The 16,588-nt window shown below is 42.9% G+C and overlaps 1 protein-coding gene across 1 annotated transcript in view; it reads right to left on the bottom strand.

The window, feature by feature from the left end:
- ANKRD13A (ankyrin repeat domain 13A) overlaps positions 1 to 16,588 on the bottom strand; it is a 69,899-nt gene that overhangs the window by 10,266 nt on the left and 43,045 nt on the right. Inside the window, exons 6-12 of the mRNA XM_006894849.1 lie at positions 14,283 to 14,472; positions 8,450 to 8,516; positions 7,156 to 7,237; positions 5,988 to 6,049; positions 4,956 to 5,086; positions 3,779 to 3,936; positions 3,058 to 3,171 (exon numbers count right to left, since the gene is read on the bottom strand). Of these exons, the coding sequence (XP_006894911.1) occupies positions 3,058 to 3,171; positions 3,779 to 3,936; positions 4,956 to 5,086; positions 5,988 to 6,049; positions 7,156 to 7,237; positions 8,450 to 8,516; positions 14,283 to 14,472 (804 nt within the window). The remainder of the gene's footprint in view (positions 1 to 3,057; positions 3,172 to 3,778; positions 3,937 to 4,955; positions 5,087 to 5,987; positions 6,050 to 7,155; positions 7,238 to 8,449; positions 8,517 to 14,282; positions 14,473 to 16,588) is intronic.

Raw genomic sequence — 16,588 nt, 5'->3', positions numbered from 1 at the left:
AAAAAAAAAAAAAAAAAGAAATTGCATATGAACCAAAGAAAGAATTTTTTTTTTTTACTTTTCAAAGAGAGGAGCGAACTGGGTGGGGGGAGGGCTGGGCAGGGAGAGAAGTACAACAATGAATGAATGTAAATCCAAAATCTTTATAAATGTTCATTAAAATTAATAAAATTTAAAAAAGAAATTGCATATGACCTGGCTATTCCACTGTTTGGAAGATAGCCCAAGAGAATGAGAACTGAGGCACAAATGGAAACTTGTGCACCAATGTTCACAGCAGTATTATTCACCATCACAAGAACATGGAAACAGCCCAAAAGTCCAACCACAACTGAATGGACTGAGAAATTATGGTACAGTCACACAATGGAAACCCTGTGTACATGAATGATACACAGTGTATATGAATTTGGAATGCAAACCAGTATAAAATAAAAATAAAGGAGGGGGATAAGAGCTGAACACAGAAACTGTATATGACCCAGCTATTCCACTGCTAGGAATATTTCCCAGGGAAAGGAAAATAGAACTGAGACACAAATGGAGACTTGTACACTCACATTCATAATAGCATTATTTGCAAAAGTAAGGAAATGGAAACAGTCTGAATGTTCATCAACTAAAGAAATGGATTGAGAAGTTATGGTACATTCACATAATAGAATACTATGCAGCACTAAGGAGGAATGATTTTGTAAAACACTATATGAGATAGTCTAGAGAGCATTATGTTGAGTGAACTAACTCAGGCTCATAAGGACAAATACTTCACAAGACCATTAATGTAAAAATAGAAGGATAACTAGAAAGATGTGTATTAAAGTCCAGTGGTGGAAAGGGAAGGGGCAGGGAGGTTGAGGGTGAGGAGTCAGGGAAATCACTGGGATGGTGGGTGGAGGGAGGGGGTAGAGGAATTAGGAAGAATAAAATACAGAGTATGAGAATTTTGGGGGGAAGGGGAGCTCTGGTGGCCTAGTGGTAAGGAGCTGCAACTACAATCCCAGAGGTGCACGGTTCGAATCCACCAGATGCTCTGCCGGGGAAGGAGGGACAATCTCCTCCTGTACCAGTCAGATCTGATTTGACGGTACACTCACACAAAAATAATAAAATTTTAAAAAATTTTTAAAAAAAGAATTTTTTGGGGGAAAAAAGCAAGCCATCATGTTCTTTTTATTAGGTGCCGTCGAGTCACCTGCGACCAATAGCAGCAATCCTATGTACAGCAGCTCTGAAGCATGCCCTGTCCTGATCCAGTCTCGCTGACTCCAACATACCAACTCCGATTACCATAGTTACTGTATCAATCCATCTTATCTGGGGTCTTCCTCTCCTGCACTGTCACTCCATGCTTCCGAGAATGATGCCTTCTCTGAAGACTGGTCCCTTTTGGCAATGTGCCCTAAGTATGTGAGACAGAACTTCAAAATCCTAGCCTCCAAGGAAAAAATTGGTTTCATACTCTCCAAGCCAGGTCTATTTGTTTTCTGGGTAGTCCAAGGTGTGTTCAAGACTCTCCAGCACTACAACTCGAAGGCATCTATTCTTCTGTCATCCTCAGTCATTGTCCAGCTCCCTAATGCATAACAAGTAACTGTAAAGACCATGACCTGGATCACGTGCACCATAGATTCTAGACTGATATCACTACTTCTTAATACTCTGGAAAGGTCCCTGACAGCAGATTTTCCAAATGTGATTTGTCTTTTATTTCCTGACTGCTGGTGCCAAGATTGTGGACTCAAGCAAGCTATAACGGTGAATAGACTCAATCTCTTCTTTATCTATCATGGTGCTGCAATTGGCCCAGTGGTGAGAATGTTTGTCTTCTTGATGTTGAGCTTCAATCCATATTGACCTTGACCTTCTGCAGCAATCGCTTCAGATCCTCTTCACTTTGAACAAGCAAAGTTGTGTCATTTGCATAATGTAGGTTGTTGATTAGTCTTCCTTCCTCCAATCCTGATGCCACATTTCTCTGCATAAAGCCCAGTCTCCCAAATCATCTGTTCTGCATATAGATTGAAAAGGTACGGAGACAGGATACATTCCTGACACACTCCTTTCCTGATTCTGAACCATGCAATGTTTCCTTGCCCTGTTCTGAGGACTGCTTCCTGGTCCAAGTTATATATATTAAAAAAAAAAAATTAAGTGTCTTTACTCACAAATTATTGTGTACTTTAAAACATCTAAGAAAACCTGTGACAAGTAATAAGTGATTTTGTAATGGTGCAAGATACAAGATCAGTACACAAAAAAATCAGTTAGACTCTATATACCAACAGTAAAAACTGGACAATTAAGAAAATATACCCATTTGCAAAAGCATTCTAAAATATGAATTTAAGTGACTGCTAGAGGGTCTTGAGTGGGTTCTAACTTGAGAGCACACAACTGAGATTACACAGGCATATTTATCAAAATGAGCTAAATTATCACACTTAACATGAGTACATTTTTATTGTATATGTATTACACTCCAAGGACGCCTGGTGGGGTAGTGTGGTCAGGTTGCTGACCATGAGGCTGGAAGCTCAAGTCCACCCACTGCTCCTGTAGTTCAAACTTGCCAATTGTCCTTAAAAGATAGGCAGTCTCTCATGGTAGAGACTGAGCCTCAGAAACTGGACAGAGGGTCCAAGAAGTTGGGCTTGACTCAATAGCAGCTGGCTTTGCATTTGGTTTATATTGTTGCTGCTGTTGTGTACTGTCGAGTCAGAACTGACATGGGAGAAGATTTCCCATCCTCCCACAGAGCAGCTGGTGGATTTGAAACACATTCCTTTAGGATTGCAGCACAGATTAACACAAACCAGAGCTCCATTACACCTCAGTAAAATTACCTCAATTTATAATAAAATATGCTGCCTTCTGAATGTCAGCAGGACTACACCAGTTATTTTTTTTTAACAAATCATTTAAACACAGAAATCTGCTTTATAAGAGCCTCCAATTCCAAACTGAACAATCAGTATAACGAAATTACAAGAGTATTTGGTTGTTTTTGTGGGTTTTTTTTTTAAATAAAAGTCCCAAAACACAACTTTCTTTTACCTGTATTTTCCTGGGTCCCCTCTACATTTTGGGGTAAAGTTTCTTCAGCAGTGCTACAGCCATTAACATTTCCAAATGTAATCCGTGCATTTAAGACATGAAACAAGGGGATTTCTAACAAAACAAAAGTTTTAGTAAGTAAATGTCCCTGGGAATAACAATAGTTATAACTTACTGCATCCTTCTTATGCTAGTACTATTTCAAGTATTTTTTTTAAAAAAACAAATCATACATCTTATAAATGGGATTTCATTTCATCCTCATAAAAACTATACCCAGTATACAGACAGAAAAAAACTAAGATGCCCAAGGCTCAGGTGGTCTTTCCCAGACCACAGTGAGCAAGTGATGGGCCAGGGTTGGAATGTCAGTAAATGTCATCACGAAAAAATATTGATGTTATACATACTCCAGACCCCAAAATGTATTTATCTATCAAAGGAACTTGCTGTCTACTTCTCCTTCTCAAATAAACAACTAATTTGAAGTTTCAAGTATGTCACAAAATACACCTTCTTAACATCATCAGGCTGGGGAAGTTATTCTAATTGTGATAAGCAAATCCCCAACCTGAACTGAGAGTCATGACAAATCTCTATGTCAGACTGCAAAATAATCCCAAGATCTTCTCGAGGATGTCTCTCTCTGTCTTAATGCCAAAGCACATTTTTATTAATGCACAATTAGCAGCAGTACTTCTTGCAGTTCTTTGAATGGTACCTATTTTGACAGGAAATCCAGGTGGAAACTCCAGTTTAATGAAATCTCTCAGTCTGGCAAAATGAGCGCTCGTTCTGGCCATCAGGTCGATGATGGGGATGACCTGCTCCACGAGGGACAGGGGAAAGTCCTCGCACATCCACAGCATCGCTTTAAACCTACAAGATTTGCCAGAGGAAAGACAGAGGCCATCTCTACCAGGCAGGGACAGGGAACTGCTGGGTGCAGCAGGCTGGACACCACCCAGGAGCCCTAGCGCTAAATCAACTGGAGGGTCAGCTGTTCAAATCCACCCACCAGCTCTGTGGCAGCCCTGGTAACCTGCTCCTAGGATGGCTGGGACTTAGAAAACCCTATGAGGAAGCTCTCCACTGTTGCATTAGGTCACTCTGAGTCACAACTGACTCAAGGGCACCTAACCACAACCGTCAACATTCTTCTACACTCTTCCCAGTTGCTTCTTAATTCAATGAATTCACATAACTCTGAAATACAGCAATCAAAGGAAATGACCTGATTACAGCCACCGCCTGCAATGGGCTTATTTAACAACAAGTATGAAGAAATAGTGAGTTCTCGTGATCTAGTGGTAAGGAGCTGTGTTGCTGACTCGAAGGCATAAGCTTCGGATCCACCAGCTGCTCCAGAGGGGAAAGATGGACAATCTCCTCTCATAGGATTTACAGCCTCTGAAAACCCACTGGAGAGTCAGCTCTGCATTGGTTCCAACTCGATGGCACACAACAGAAACAATGAAGGAACCCCTGGTGGAATAGAACACTAAGCACCGGGCTGCTAACAGAAAAGTCAGCAGTTTGAACCTACCAGTCACTCTGAGGGAGAAAGATGAGGTTGTCTGGATCCATAAAGATTTACAGCCTCGGACACCCCATGGGGCACTCTATAAGGTCACCATTAGTTGGAATCAACTTGATGGTAATGGGTTATGAAGAAATAAAGTGACTGGTGGAAATCACTTCATTTGATTGGTGAAAACTTGTTGGTAGTAAGAGAAGGAATTCTTACATCCAAACAATGTTCGTTTGCGAAGGGCCCCCTAAGATGGGCAATCTACTTTGAGCTTATCTCAAAGTGGTTGGCGAATTGTTTATAAAGGGCAATGAATGACTGAGTGTGCCAGTTAAACAGCATAACTTGTGGCCAGAGAATCTCTTACTTTTGTGTTCTGATCGTCATCTCTTTTGGTCTTCCAATGTCCCTGTCTTTCAGGTCAAACTCTTCATTGAAGTACTCCTCTGGGGTGATGGCCGTGGGGTTGTTAGCGGTGGCACATTCTGTGGTGAGGTCCTGCCAAGTCAAGACCCAGGGACTTTAGAAATGCCCAAGCAGACAGCCAAGGACTTGAGAACTGGAGAACCAGCTACAGAGCAGAAGGCTCTAGTTATTAACTTTGCCACGTTACTGCAGAAGGTCTCACCAAAGTCTATAGCTAGTCTACTGGATTTTCTACCCCCCTCGTTTTAAAATTAAAAATATTTGAAAGCTCATGAAATTTGGGGCTTAAATCTGAATGCTCTGTCATTCTCGAGCTTGTGACCCCAGAATGGCCATTTCATTCTTCTGATCCTCGGGGGCATCCAGTGTGCCAGTTTTGGATGATTATTATGAAGACCAAGCAAGGTGATGTTTGTTAAGATGCTCCATAAAAGCTACTTTTTAAACCTGGTGACTTGCTTCTGAAAGTCATACCAGCTTGAAAACTCTATGGGCATTTCTACTGGACACACGTGGGTCATTACGGGTCAAAATTAACTAACTCTGTGGCAACCAACAATATATTCTCTTTCTCGCTCTCATTTTCCTCCCTACACAAGGAAATATTCATTCATTGTTGGATAATTTCCTCCCTCCTCCCCACACCTCTCCCCCAGTCCACTTTGCTATGCAGCTCTTATTCTGGACTGCTGTCATAAACAATATCCTTTTTAAGGCCTATTGTTACACAGAACCCCTAATGTAATAAAGGATAAGAGGAAACATCTGATCACTACAATCCCTACTCTTCCTCTAAATTCTTTCTTTTCAAAGTCTTGTGTAAATTCTCTTCTAAAATAATAACCCAAATTCTGTCTTGAGTGAACTCGTCAACCTTTACAAAGAGAATGGCCTGTACATGAGTCAGTCAACATAATCCCAAGGAAAAGTCAATCCTTTCAGAAGACTGCTGACAGCTCATTGTTAAGCTTACCCCTTGAGCGCCAAACTGGTGTTCCACAGTTCCCAGAAGAGACTCCAGTGGATTTCTGTCTGCTGTGGGCGGTGAGGGGAAAGGTTCATTTCCAACAGTACACCTTACTGCGGCTGTAGAAAAGATCCTGGTCCTTTTTTAATGTTTGTAATCTCTGGATCTACATCAGGCAGTACTCAAGTAGAAGCCATTATTGCTCAGAAAATGCTTCATCTATGATCACTCACTACAACCAAAGGCTAATTTATGTACCTCTCATGGGATGTCTTTTTCACGAGGACTTTAAGCGAGATAGATGACAGAGAGAGAGGAGAATGAAGCAGAACTGTAGGAAAGTTATGTATTTAGGAGGGAGTCAGGTCTGATTCTAATCCTCGTGTTAGCCACTCACCCCTTGTGAATCCCATCCTATCCTGGTCATGGTTCTGGGTCTCAATTTCCTAATCTGTCAAACTGAGGTAATGACAATGGTAGGTGGCAGTGGTGACAGCTGCCAGTCTCTGTACACTGACCACATACCATGGGTCGTAACCCATCTATTCCCCTCTAGGACGCTATAACGCAGATCTGGTATTATCCCCACTTCGCTGCTAAGGAAGAAAAGGGCAGCTGAGGTCACCAGTCCATTAGTGCAACTGAGACGGGGTAATAGTTCACCTTAGAGTCTCATGTCCTATTCAAATATTAAATCATATTCTGGACAAGAGCATACTCATTCCAAGGATATGCATTCTCCAACTTCCTAATATGCTTTCTCTGGCCAGACCCAACAATCCTTCTCCATAAGACATTAGACATAAGCAAGCCTCCGTGAATGAATGGCTTCAATTACAGCTGAAGCCAACTCTGGGGAAATCCTTCCATGAACACATCAGGCTAGGCCTTTTTTTTTTTGTAAAGCAGCATTTAGGGTTAGGGAGTCAGAATCATGTCATTGCCATGGAGCCAGAACCAACTGGGGGCTGAGCCTCCAGTGGGTTTCCAGACCTGAGAGGAAATTGCCCACCTGATTCCCACGAATCTGCTGATGGATTTGCCTCTGGGTCGGCAGCACTACTCCTTACCATTAGGCCATCAGAGCTCCCTAGAGTGAGGATTTAGTGCTTCTGGAGCCCAAAATGGAGCCGACGGAAGCCCTGTCTGGGCCAAAAGCAGGAGGGTGGATTACCTTTATATCTCTTTTTCTCTTCCTCTGTCAGATGTTCTGTTCGTATTCTAGTTATCACACTCACATTGTTTACTGTGTAAACCTTGAGAGATGAGCACAGAAAGGGAACAGTGACACAGGGCATCACAGCACAAAAGGATCAATTCATAACAATAAGTAAGCAGAACAAGAGCAAAACTGTCGAAGCCGTTAAAAAAAAAAAAGATAATTGGCAAAATAAAACCTGAAAAACTGGTTAACAATTACTATTATCCTTCAGAGGAAATGTGCAGGCAATGAACTCAGAAATGCTGCAGCAGGAAAAAAAAAAAGAAAGAAATGCTGCAGCAGCTACTTTCCCCATTTGACAGATTTAAATGCTGGGGGTATAGGGGGCAGGCTGCATCTTCCCTACTTGCCCTCCTTCCCAATCTTTAATTAATTGCAATTTAGGGTTCTTCACTGGGTTGCTCAGGGTCCCCACTCTGCATCATATCCATCTACTGATTGGTGGTAATCTTATACTGACTCAGCCAGCCAGCTACTGGATAGAAGCAAAAGGGAATGAATGGAAGGTTTTCCATACCGAAAGGAGTTAGAGGAAAACCAGCCAATTCACATCTAGATTGCACTTTTAACTGCCAGAGTAAACACTCTGTTAGCCAAGGCTGCCTGGTGAACATGGTGATTCTCTAGGCCATATGCGGATTCCCAACATCAAAAACTCAGAAAGCAGGCATGCACGTGGCTGCTTCTGGACATGTCTGGCTGAGAGCGCCACAGAGTTTTCTAAGTCTTGGATTAACCTGCTTCACTGCAGGGACAGTACAAGCCCAAGACACAGAGCTTTCCAGTGACAAGATGCCTGATGACTCAAAGGGCTGGCATCTCTACTGCTACTATTTTCTTAGTGTCATGCAAATGGACTTTAAGTCTCTGGTCACAATCAGAGACAAAAGCTACTTTAAGATATTTTTTTGAAACCACTGAGGTGATAAAACAGTTACATTTACATAGAGTCTTCCCCTGCCCCCCTTTTTTGAAAAGAATTATGCAAGCAAAGGACTTGCTTGTCATTCCTACTAGGACAATGGGTATCTGGCCCCATTCTCTATTCTGAGGCATAATTAGAGATCTCCTGGACAGGCTATCACATTTCTCAAAGTCAAGTGAGATTAACAACTGGGCCCCAGATATTCTTCCAGACCCATTTCTTCTGTGGCAGATGTGTGGAGAAAAAAAAAAATCTGGATAGACCCCTTTGCATAAAAGCTAAATAGTTACAGTAAATCTTATTTTAAGAGCTTCCTTTTACCTTTGCTTCGTAACCATTAACAACTTCTGCTTTATCTGTCCTCCAGCCCCAGAATCCGGATTTAGTTCTGATAAAAAGTGAACACCACAAATTGCTACATGTACAATATGCCATTGAGATTAATCCCTGCACCAGTTAGTTTGGGTTTTTTGTTGTTGTTGTTTTTTAAACCCCAGCTTAAGCTAGTGAAGGACACAACAGAGAGGACAGTGCTAAGGGCCACAAAAAATTCTGTTGTCAGCAACAGATGGCTGGGGCATCCCCCACTGCCCTTTCTCCACATAGAATCAGTTGGCTACATCTTCAGCAGCATCTTTATAAAAGCTGCCAGCAGAGGTGACAAGGTGGTGACATTTACAGGACAGCTGTCCTTAAGGAGCAGATGAAGATGGCCAGTGACCATTTTACCCCAGGAGGTTATCTGTGTCATCTCAACTGTGGGACACCAGTAGCTCCTTGATGGATCCAGGAATGACTGGAACAATGAGGTGCCACCATCCCGCTCCTCAGGAAGGACTGGGCTGGGGCAGGAACTCCTGCAGTGGCCAGACACCTGGAGCAGCCATTAAGACCTGCGTTGATAGTTTGCAAGCCACACACTTTATCAGGTTTGGGGCACCAAGGGGAAAAAAAAGTTACAATCAGTGTGCAGCTCTGTTGTGGAGTCTGGCTGCAAGGAACTGCTGTGAAAAAGAACCAGCATTCCAGCAACAGCTTTACCTTCGGGGAAGCACTAAACCCCCATATATTTAAATTCCTTGTACTCCTGGGAAAATGAGAGAGGCTCAGGTTAGTTTTCAGCTGGCCCTATGCAATGCCCCTTTGCATGCATGTCTTGGCCTGCCCACCCTGGCCCTTTGTCCAGGACATCACATCCTAGGCTTGCATCTTGCTCTGACTCCAGAGTGAGGTGGGAAATCCTGTAGAAAGCTCACGGATGGAAGAAGGCCAGACAAGTGGCATAGAACACGTGGTTTGGATTTCAAAATAGTTTAGTTTCTTTTCTCCTGGGATTTTGTAAATAAAATTAGGCCAGATGGAATATAAAGAGTCTCACGGTGACAAAAAAAGGTCATTGGGCTAACTGCTGTCCTGACCCTCACCCTCCAACATGGCCATTGGAAGGCTGACTGTCCTTTGGTGCCTAGCCGCGGCAGGGTATCACCTCCACCAAGCCCAGCCCCCATCCCGGCCAACCTCTTAGGCCTGGCTGCTGAAGACTGAAGATGCCCAGGTTTGATGACCCCCATCACCACTGCAGAGGCCAGAGTAACCCTTCAAGTAGCAGGATAAAAGAAATGACCAACTTGAACGAGCTGCTGTGACATCCATATTCTCCCCTGGCTACTGGTCCGGGGCCATCCCAATCCAGCCTCTGAGCCCCAGATCTTTGCTCCTGTTCAGCAGGAAGTAGTCATAAAGAATATATCACCCTTTTTCTCACTAGGAGGCTGGGATGTCAGTCAGGCTGGAACCAAGGGCAAAGGGAGAACAAAGGATTCAAGGAATATCAGCATGTCAACAAAGGGAGAGAACAGCCTCAACTATAATGGAGTGCCCTGGCTAAACCACAATGGAATGTCCCTCCCTTCCCTCCCTAAAGACCCTTACCATACTTTGGACATGCTGTAAGGAGAGACAGGTCTTTAGAGAGGGACATCATGCTGGGTAGAGTAGAGGGACAGCGCAGAAGGGGAAGACCCTCTATGAGGTGGATTGATTCAGTGACTGGGGTAATCGGGATGGGTGTGTCAGAGGCAATGAGATTGGCACAGGATAGAGCACAGTTTAGGGCTGTTGTACACAGGGTCACTATGAGTCGCAAACGACTCAATGGCACATAACAACAACAACAACAATCCACTTTAGGGTGTGGTATTTCCCTGGTCTGACCCTCTGCCTGTTTCTCTCTCTGCAGGCCAAGGAATCCCACCTGGGGAAACCCCTTAGTAAAGCTTCTTTAGCTTTAAAAAAAAAGAGTCTCACATACATAGTCTATGCCATTAGCAGAAAAAGAGAGGCTGGAGCTTTAACACTTTCTTAAAAAAAACAAAAAAGGGACAAATGCTTTCAAAAAACCACACCTCAAGGATGCACCACCTCATATGGCACAGTGCAAAAACAGATTTTCAATACATAATACAAATAGGTTTCTTGCATTTTAAATAATTTTAAATGTCACCTCCCTGTGACCCAGAGAAGGAAAAAATATAGCTAGGTGCTATATGTATTGTGGTCATGAAAGAGTTAATTTTCCCATATTTTTAAAAATAATAATTATTATTATTATTTTCTAATGGTCTAGTGGTAAGGAGTTGTGCTGCCAACCCAAAAGAATGTAGTTTGAATTCATCAGCTACTCTGTGGGAGAAGGATGAGCGATCTCAAATGTGATCTACTGCCTCTGAAAACCCACTGGAGGGTCAGCTATGGGTCAGATCTGACATGAGAGGACATAGTAACATTATAGTGTTGTTGTGGTGGTGGTGGTGTGCAGTGTGTGTCCAGCCCAACTCAGCAGTGCCAGCAGACCAGTCCCATCAGGACTCCTAGGCTGCCTCTTTAAGGAAACAGGGTCTTTCCCCCAGGTGGGCTCCTGTTGCCCACCTTTAAATTAGCAGTCAAGCACTTCACCTTCACACCATCAAGGTTCTACCCACACTTAGTGAAGAATCACGATTATGGGACAGTGGGAGCTCCAACTTAAATTTCAGAAACAATAGAACAATCTGAGGGAGTTTTAAAGACCATGGGTCACTGATTACTAAACCAGAGGCCCCTTTTCAGTCATGGACAATTAAAATATTCCTGTGTATTAACTAACTGTGGCCTTAAGTCCTTGCCTTCCACTTTACTGACTTGCTATCTCACCCTGGGAACAACTTTTCCAGCACATAGTCTTCGGAGTCCCCTACTACAAGCTGAGTAAGTTTACACATGCATCTGCAGAGAAAACAGAGCTTCGCCTTTCTCTCTAGAAGAAACACTTACACACACACACACACACACACACACACACACGCTACCCACAACCCCAGTAATGCCAGCTCTCTCTTAATTTTCAATCTCTGGACATGGAGTAGTTAGAAATTCCTGTTTACACCTTATTTTAAAATCAGACACCCCCCCCCCAAAAAAAAATCAAGATCCTAATAACCCCTTAGGGAACTCTTGTGGCCTACTGGGTAAGGAGTTACACTGTTAACACAAAGGAAGACAGTTAAAATCCACAAGCTGCTTCACAGGAGAGAAAGGAGCAGTCTCCTGCGATGAGGTATACAGTCCCTGAAAACCTGCTGGAGGATCAGCTATGACTGACTAGTCCCAGCACATAACAGCTAAACTCTTGGCCTTTGGTCCACTTTACATCTGGAAGCATCTGGAGATGATAGAACAGTGGCCTCCCTCTCTTTGCCATTTTCACATCTGCTGTCTCCACTAGAGCTGTTGTTAGATGCTGTTGAGTAAGACTTAACAGCAACCCTCTGAAGAACAAATCTAAAACCCTATCCCATCCTGCGCCATCTTCATCACCTCTGACATTCTTGAATCCATTTCTGCAGTCACCATGTCAGTGCATCTGGTTAAAAGGGCATGGTGGCTGCACAATTTAGAGAAAGGTGCTGAGGGTAAATAGGAAGGGTTTAAGGGATATAGAGCAAAATCTTTCATAGAAGGAAAAAAGAAATGTACAGTTCCAGCACAATTACATTCTGGTGGGCCCCAAATTCATAGCCTCAAGCTCCAAATAACAGATGACAGGAAAGAAATGGGTAAAAACAGCTCTAACAAAATGGGAGTGAACTGCACCATTCAAATGAATTTCACTAAGGGGGGAGGTGTATCTGCTTCTGTAGCATCATATGTTACAGTCAGGAGTGGCTTGCCTCCTTGCTTAAGGCAAAACCACCACTATCACACATCTCACTCTGAGCCCTCTAAAGAAAGAACTGTCTTCCAGAAATCTTCCCCTTCTGCCCACCTGCTCTTAGCTGCAAAAGAAGAGTTAACTGGATTTGTCCAAAAAATCCTGTGACCAGAGAAATATAGCATCTCCTAGTCCTCAGCACCAATGGACCACATTGTCATTTCCCATGTCCCCTCAGCACGGTAATGCGCCGGGAACATTGCACTCTCGCGATAAGTAAGCTACACCTAATGACAAACCATGGCTCTAGCAGTTCTATTCTGTGAACTACATGGAACAGTATCTCTTCTTGTGACATTAAGAATCAGGAGCTACAGAGGGTTCATCTCTAAACCCTGCACTTTTTCTCTTATGGCTAAGGGAATGAGAACTCAGGTTAAGCAACTTGCCCAACTATTTCACAACCCTATTAATGGTGCCCAGTCTTCTAACACTTATCTTTCCTGGTCAGTTTCACTAATTCTCCCACGCTCTCCCTGTCCTCAGAGGCACTGGAGTGTGGAGAGGTCTTTCAGAGCCTCCCAGGTAAATCCAAGGGCAAGTCCCTACCCCTGGCTGCCCTTGGACAATGGCTGTCGACTGGAGAAGCTGATGTGAGGGGAATGGAAAGGAAGATGGACACTCCTGCTACCAAGGAGATGTCACTCAAAGAAACAGTGGTTCTCTGAAACAGGAGGGCACTTCAGTTTGGAGTCTCCTTCCTGCTACAGGCAAACATCCTAATTCACAGCTCAATTTAAATGAGAAAGGGTACTGAACAAGTTTGAGATTGGATCAAATAGGGAAACACTCAGTTTTATTTGCTATTTTACATTGGAAGAAAAAGAAAATTATAAGAAAAATGAAAATGGAGGCTATCTAGAGGATACTTATCAGGAGAAAAGAAAACCTAAATCCTGGATATCATCTGGTTTAATGCAAGTCAGGCGACCAGGGTTGATGGGACTAGATGTGACATCCTAGGCAAACATGGAGGGCTTCTGGTGGCTCCCAGTACAATGCATCCTGGGATGGAATTACGAGATTGGGGCTTGGGAGACATCATTCTGATGACCGCATCACACAGAGGCTATCATCCTCTGTATCACCCATGGGCAGATGACCACCAAAGGTGTTCTCATTCAGTTAACCAAGCACAGCCTTCTGATAGAATCTAGAATTGAACTGAAACCTCTCCCACTCTTACTCTAAACTACTAGGCTCCACAAGCAAGAAAAGGGTTTATGATCATTTTTTTAACATATAGCATGTAAATCGGACTAACAATATGTGTAAAACCAAATTTACTACGGGGCCAATTCTAATCTCCCAAAATGCTTTCCAAATCACAGCTATCTAGTTTGCAACTAGAGAGTGACATGAATCCCCAAACATCAAAAAGTAAGACTCAAGTAAAATTAAAGTAAGGGTCCATAAAAAAATGTATGCAAACCAATATAAGATAAAAAATATTAAAAACAAAATTGAAAATGCCATGGCTTGAGTCATGTGCACCTTAGTCTTTAAGCTGATATCCTTGCTCTTTAGCATTTTAAAGGGGTCCTTGACAGCAAATCTGGCCAATGCAATGTGTCTTGATTCCTTGATTTCTGCTACCATGGGTATTGATTATGGATTCAAGTAAAATTAAATCATTGACAACTTAAAAAAAAACAACACCCAAGTCACAGGAAGACAATTCTCAAGAAAACATCACCAGTGTGTGAAAAAAGTGACATACAAGGCTGGGTGTCAACTGTGCTATGCATTTGTTTGGTTAAAGCACAGAACAACCTTAAAACTAGCTACTGTTTGTTATGAAATAAAAATGTCCCACTCCATCCATAATTTCCAATTATTATACTCATGCCATTAAAGATGACAGTATAAGAACTAGATATCTAAGTATAGAATCTAAACTCATACCTTTCGAAAGCAATATTTTTAGTGTCAAGGCTGGTGCTGATGACGGGGCTCGTGAGCCGCCTCTCCACTTCCCTGCTCTTGGGTTTCATCAGGTCCAGAGTGAGACGCTCCATCTCCTGGGAGAGGTCAAAGTGCTCAGTGGTCACCACTCTGTCATCATGGTTGACTTCAATCAACTCTGCCCAGTTGTCTGTAAAGGCAAAGGCATGACCAGGTGAAGTGAGGAGAATACACCAAAGCAGAGGTGCCTCAGAAGTGAAAACACATCATCCTTCAAGCTGTTCCTCCCAGGTCCCATCTGATAAAACCTCAGCAGCACTGGGTATCAGTTACCTACCTGCACAGATATTGTCTGGCCTGCTTTCCCTGATCTAGAGGCTTCTGGATAAACTTTTCAAATAACCAGCATTCTTTATGAGCAACACATTTCATCTATTTTTTTAAAAAAACGTAAGATTTATACATTTAATAAAATTTATTTACACTCAACATCAAGTTGTTGTTACGGACTGTCCCTCCAACAGGTTTTCAGAGGCTGTAAGTCACAGGGGAGGAGACTGCTCATTTTCCTCCTGTAGAAAAACTGGGGCATTCAAACCGCATGCTTTTGGGTGGGCAACAGGATTCCTTACCACTAAAATCCACCAGCACTCCCTCAAAAAAAGGTTAGACATGCTACTTCTCACTTTCCATTAGGAAGGTCACTGACTGATGTGGAGGGAATGTACGGGGAGCTAGGACAGTCTTGTGTCCACCAGATGCTCCGCTGGAGAAGGAGGGGCTATCTCCTCCTGCGCCAGTTGGATCCAAATCAACGGTACACAACAAGAAAACAAAAGGAATGGGGGGGGGGGAAAGGAATAGTTAAAAAAGTCACAATCCAGAAAGAGAGCGGGGGGGGTGGGCAAGGAAATCATGAGGTTGCAAAGTCTGGTGGGTGGAGAGAAGGGGGTGAAGGAATTAGGAGATATATATCCAGTGGGGACCTGATATACCACTGGTGATTGGTTTTATATAAAATGCAATGTATGGGAATGATGGTATAAAACAAAATGTGAATGAAGGAAAGTGTGAACACGATGTATATGAATGAAAGACAGTATATATGAATTCTGTATGGCCTAGTGGCAAGAAGTTGTGCTGCAATGCCAAAGGCACGTGGTTGGAATCCACCACCTGCTCCGTGGGAGAAGCAGTGGCAGCCTCCTCTCTTACGATTAACTGCCTCTGAAAACCCATGGTAGGGTCAGCTATGACTTGATGGTAAACAACAAAAAGCAATATAAACCACAATTTAATGGCTTGAGAAATTACGGTACATTCACACAATGGAAGACTATGTACTGCACAGGAGCAATGATTTTGTAAATGACCACCTAACCTGGGAGTGTCGGGAGAGCATTATGCTAAGTGAATGAACTCAGTCCCAAAAGAACGTGTATGAGGACCCAAAGGAAGGAGATGGGAGCAGAAGGTTGATGGGGGGGGGGGGGAAGGCAGCGCAGGGTCTCACAATTTGATATGACGTGGTGGTGGTGAAGAAAATAGGAAAGATGCAATGTGAAAAACAAGGTATTTGAGCTTTGTAAATAAGCCAGTATAAAATTTAAAAAAAAAATCCAACTCAATATAGAAATTTAAAAATATATGTAAAACAAAACAAAAAATCCAGTATCAGCAACAACAACAAAAGTCAAAAAAGGCATGTGGTTTAGGAAGAAAATGCCACTCCGACTTCCAAACCTGTTTTACAACTGGGAGCTCCACCAAACACTGTCCACAATGGGAAACCATTATATCTGAAATCCCAAACCTAAGTTACTTCATACAGCACACTGACAAAAAGTGCTGTGTAAAGTGGAACAGTGTTCTCCAGATATAACAGCACTAGTCTCATTTAGCAATGGTTATGTGTTGTTGAGTCAAATACAACTCAGAGTAAGCTTTGCACATCATTTCTGTACATTTATAGAGTTTAGAGAGTTTGTAGCGTTTCCAGAAGCATCTAGTCTACGATGTGGATGCCACTCCTGCTTCCCAACATGGAAGCTCATCCAAACATTGTACAATAAAGGGTAACCTTTATGGTATCTGACATGATTCTGGAACAGTGTTCAGTATTGTTGTTGTTGTTATGTGCCATCGAGTCGTTTGCGACTCATAGTGACCCTATGTACAACAGCCCTAAGCCGTGCTCTATCCTGTGCCAATCGCACTGCCTCTGACACACCCATCCCAATTACCCCAGTCACCGAATCAATCCACCACATAGAGGGTCTTCCACTCCTGCGCTGTCCCTCTACTCT

This window comes from Elephantulus edwardii, unplaced genomic scaffold (genome assembly GCF_000299155.1).
Source record: "Elephantulus edwardii isolate Elephantulus edwardi_28Jun2011 unplaced genomic scaffold, EleEdw1.0 scaffold00151, whole genome shotgun sequence".
Lineage (NCBI taxonomy): Eukaryota > Metazoa > Chordata > Mammalia > Macroscelidea > Macroscelididae > Elephantulus > Elephantulus edwardii.
Note: the sequence above shows the minus strand (reverse complement) of the source record. Positions and strands in the feature narration are given on the sequence as shown.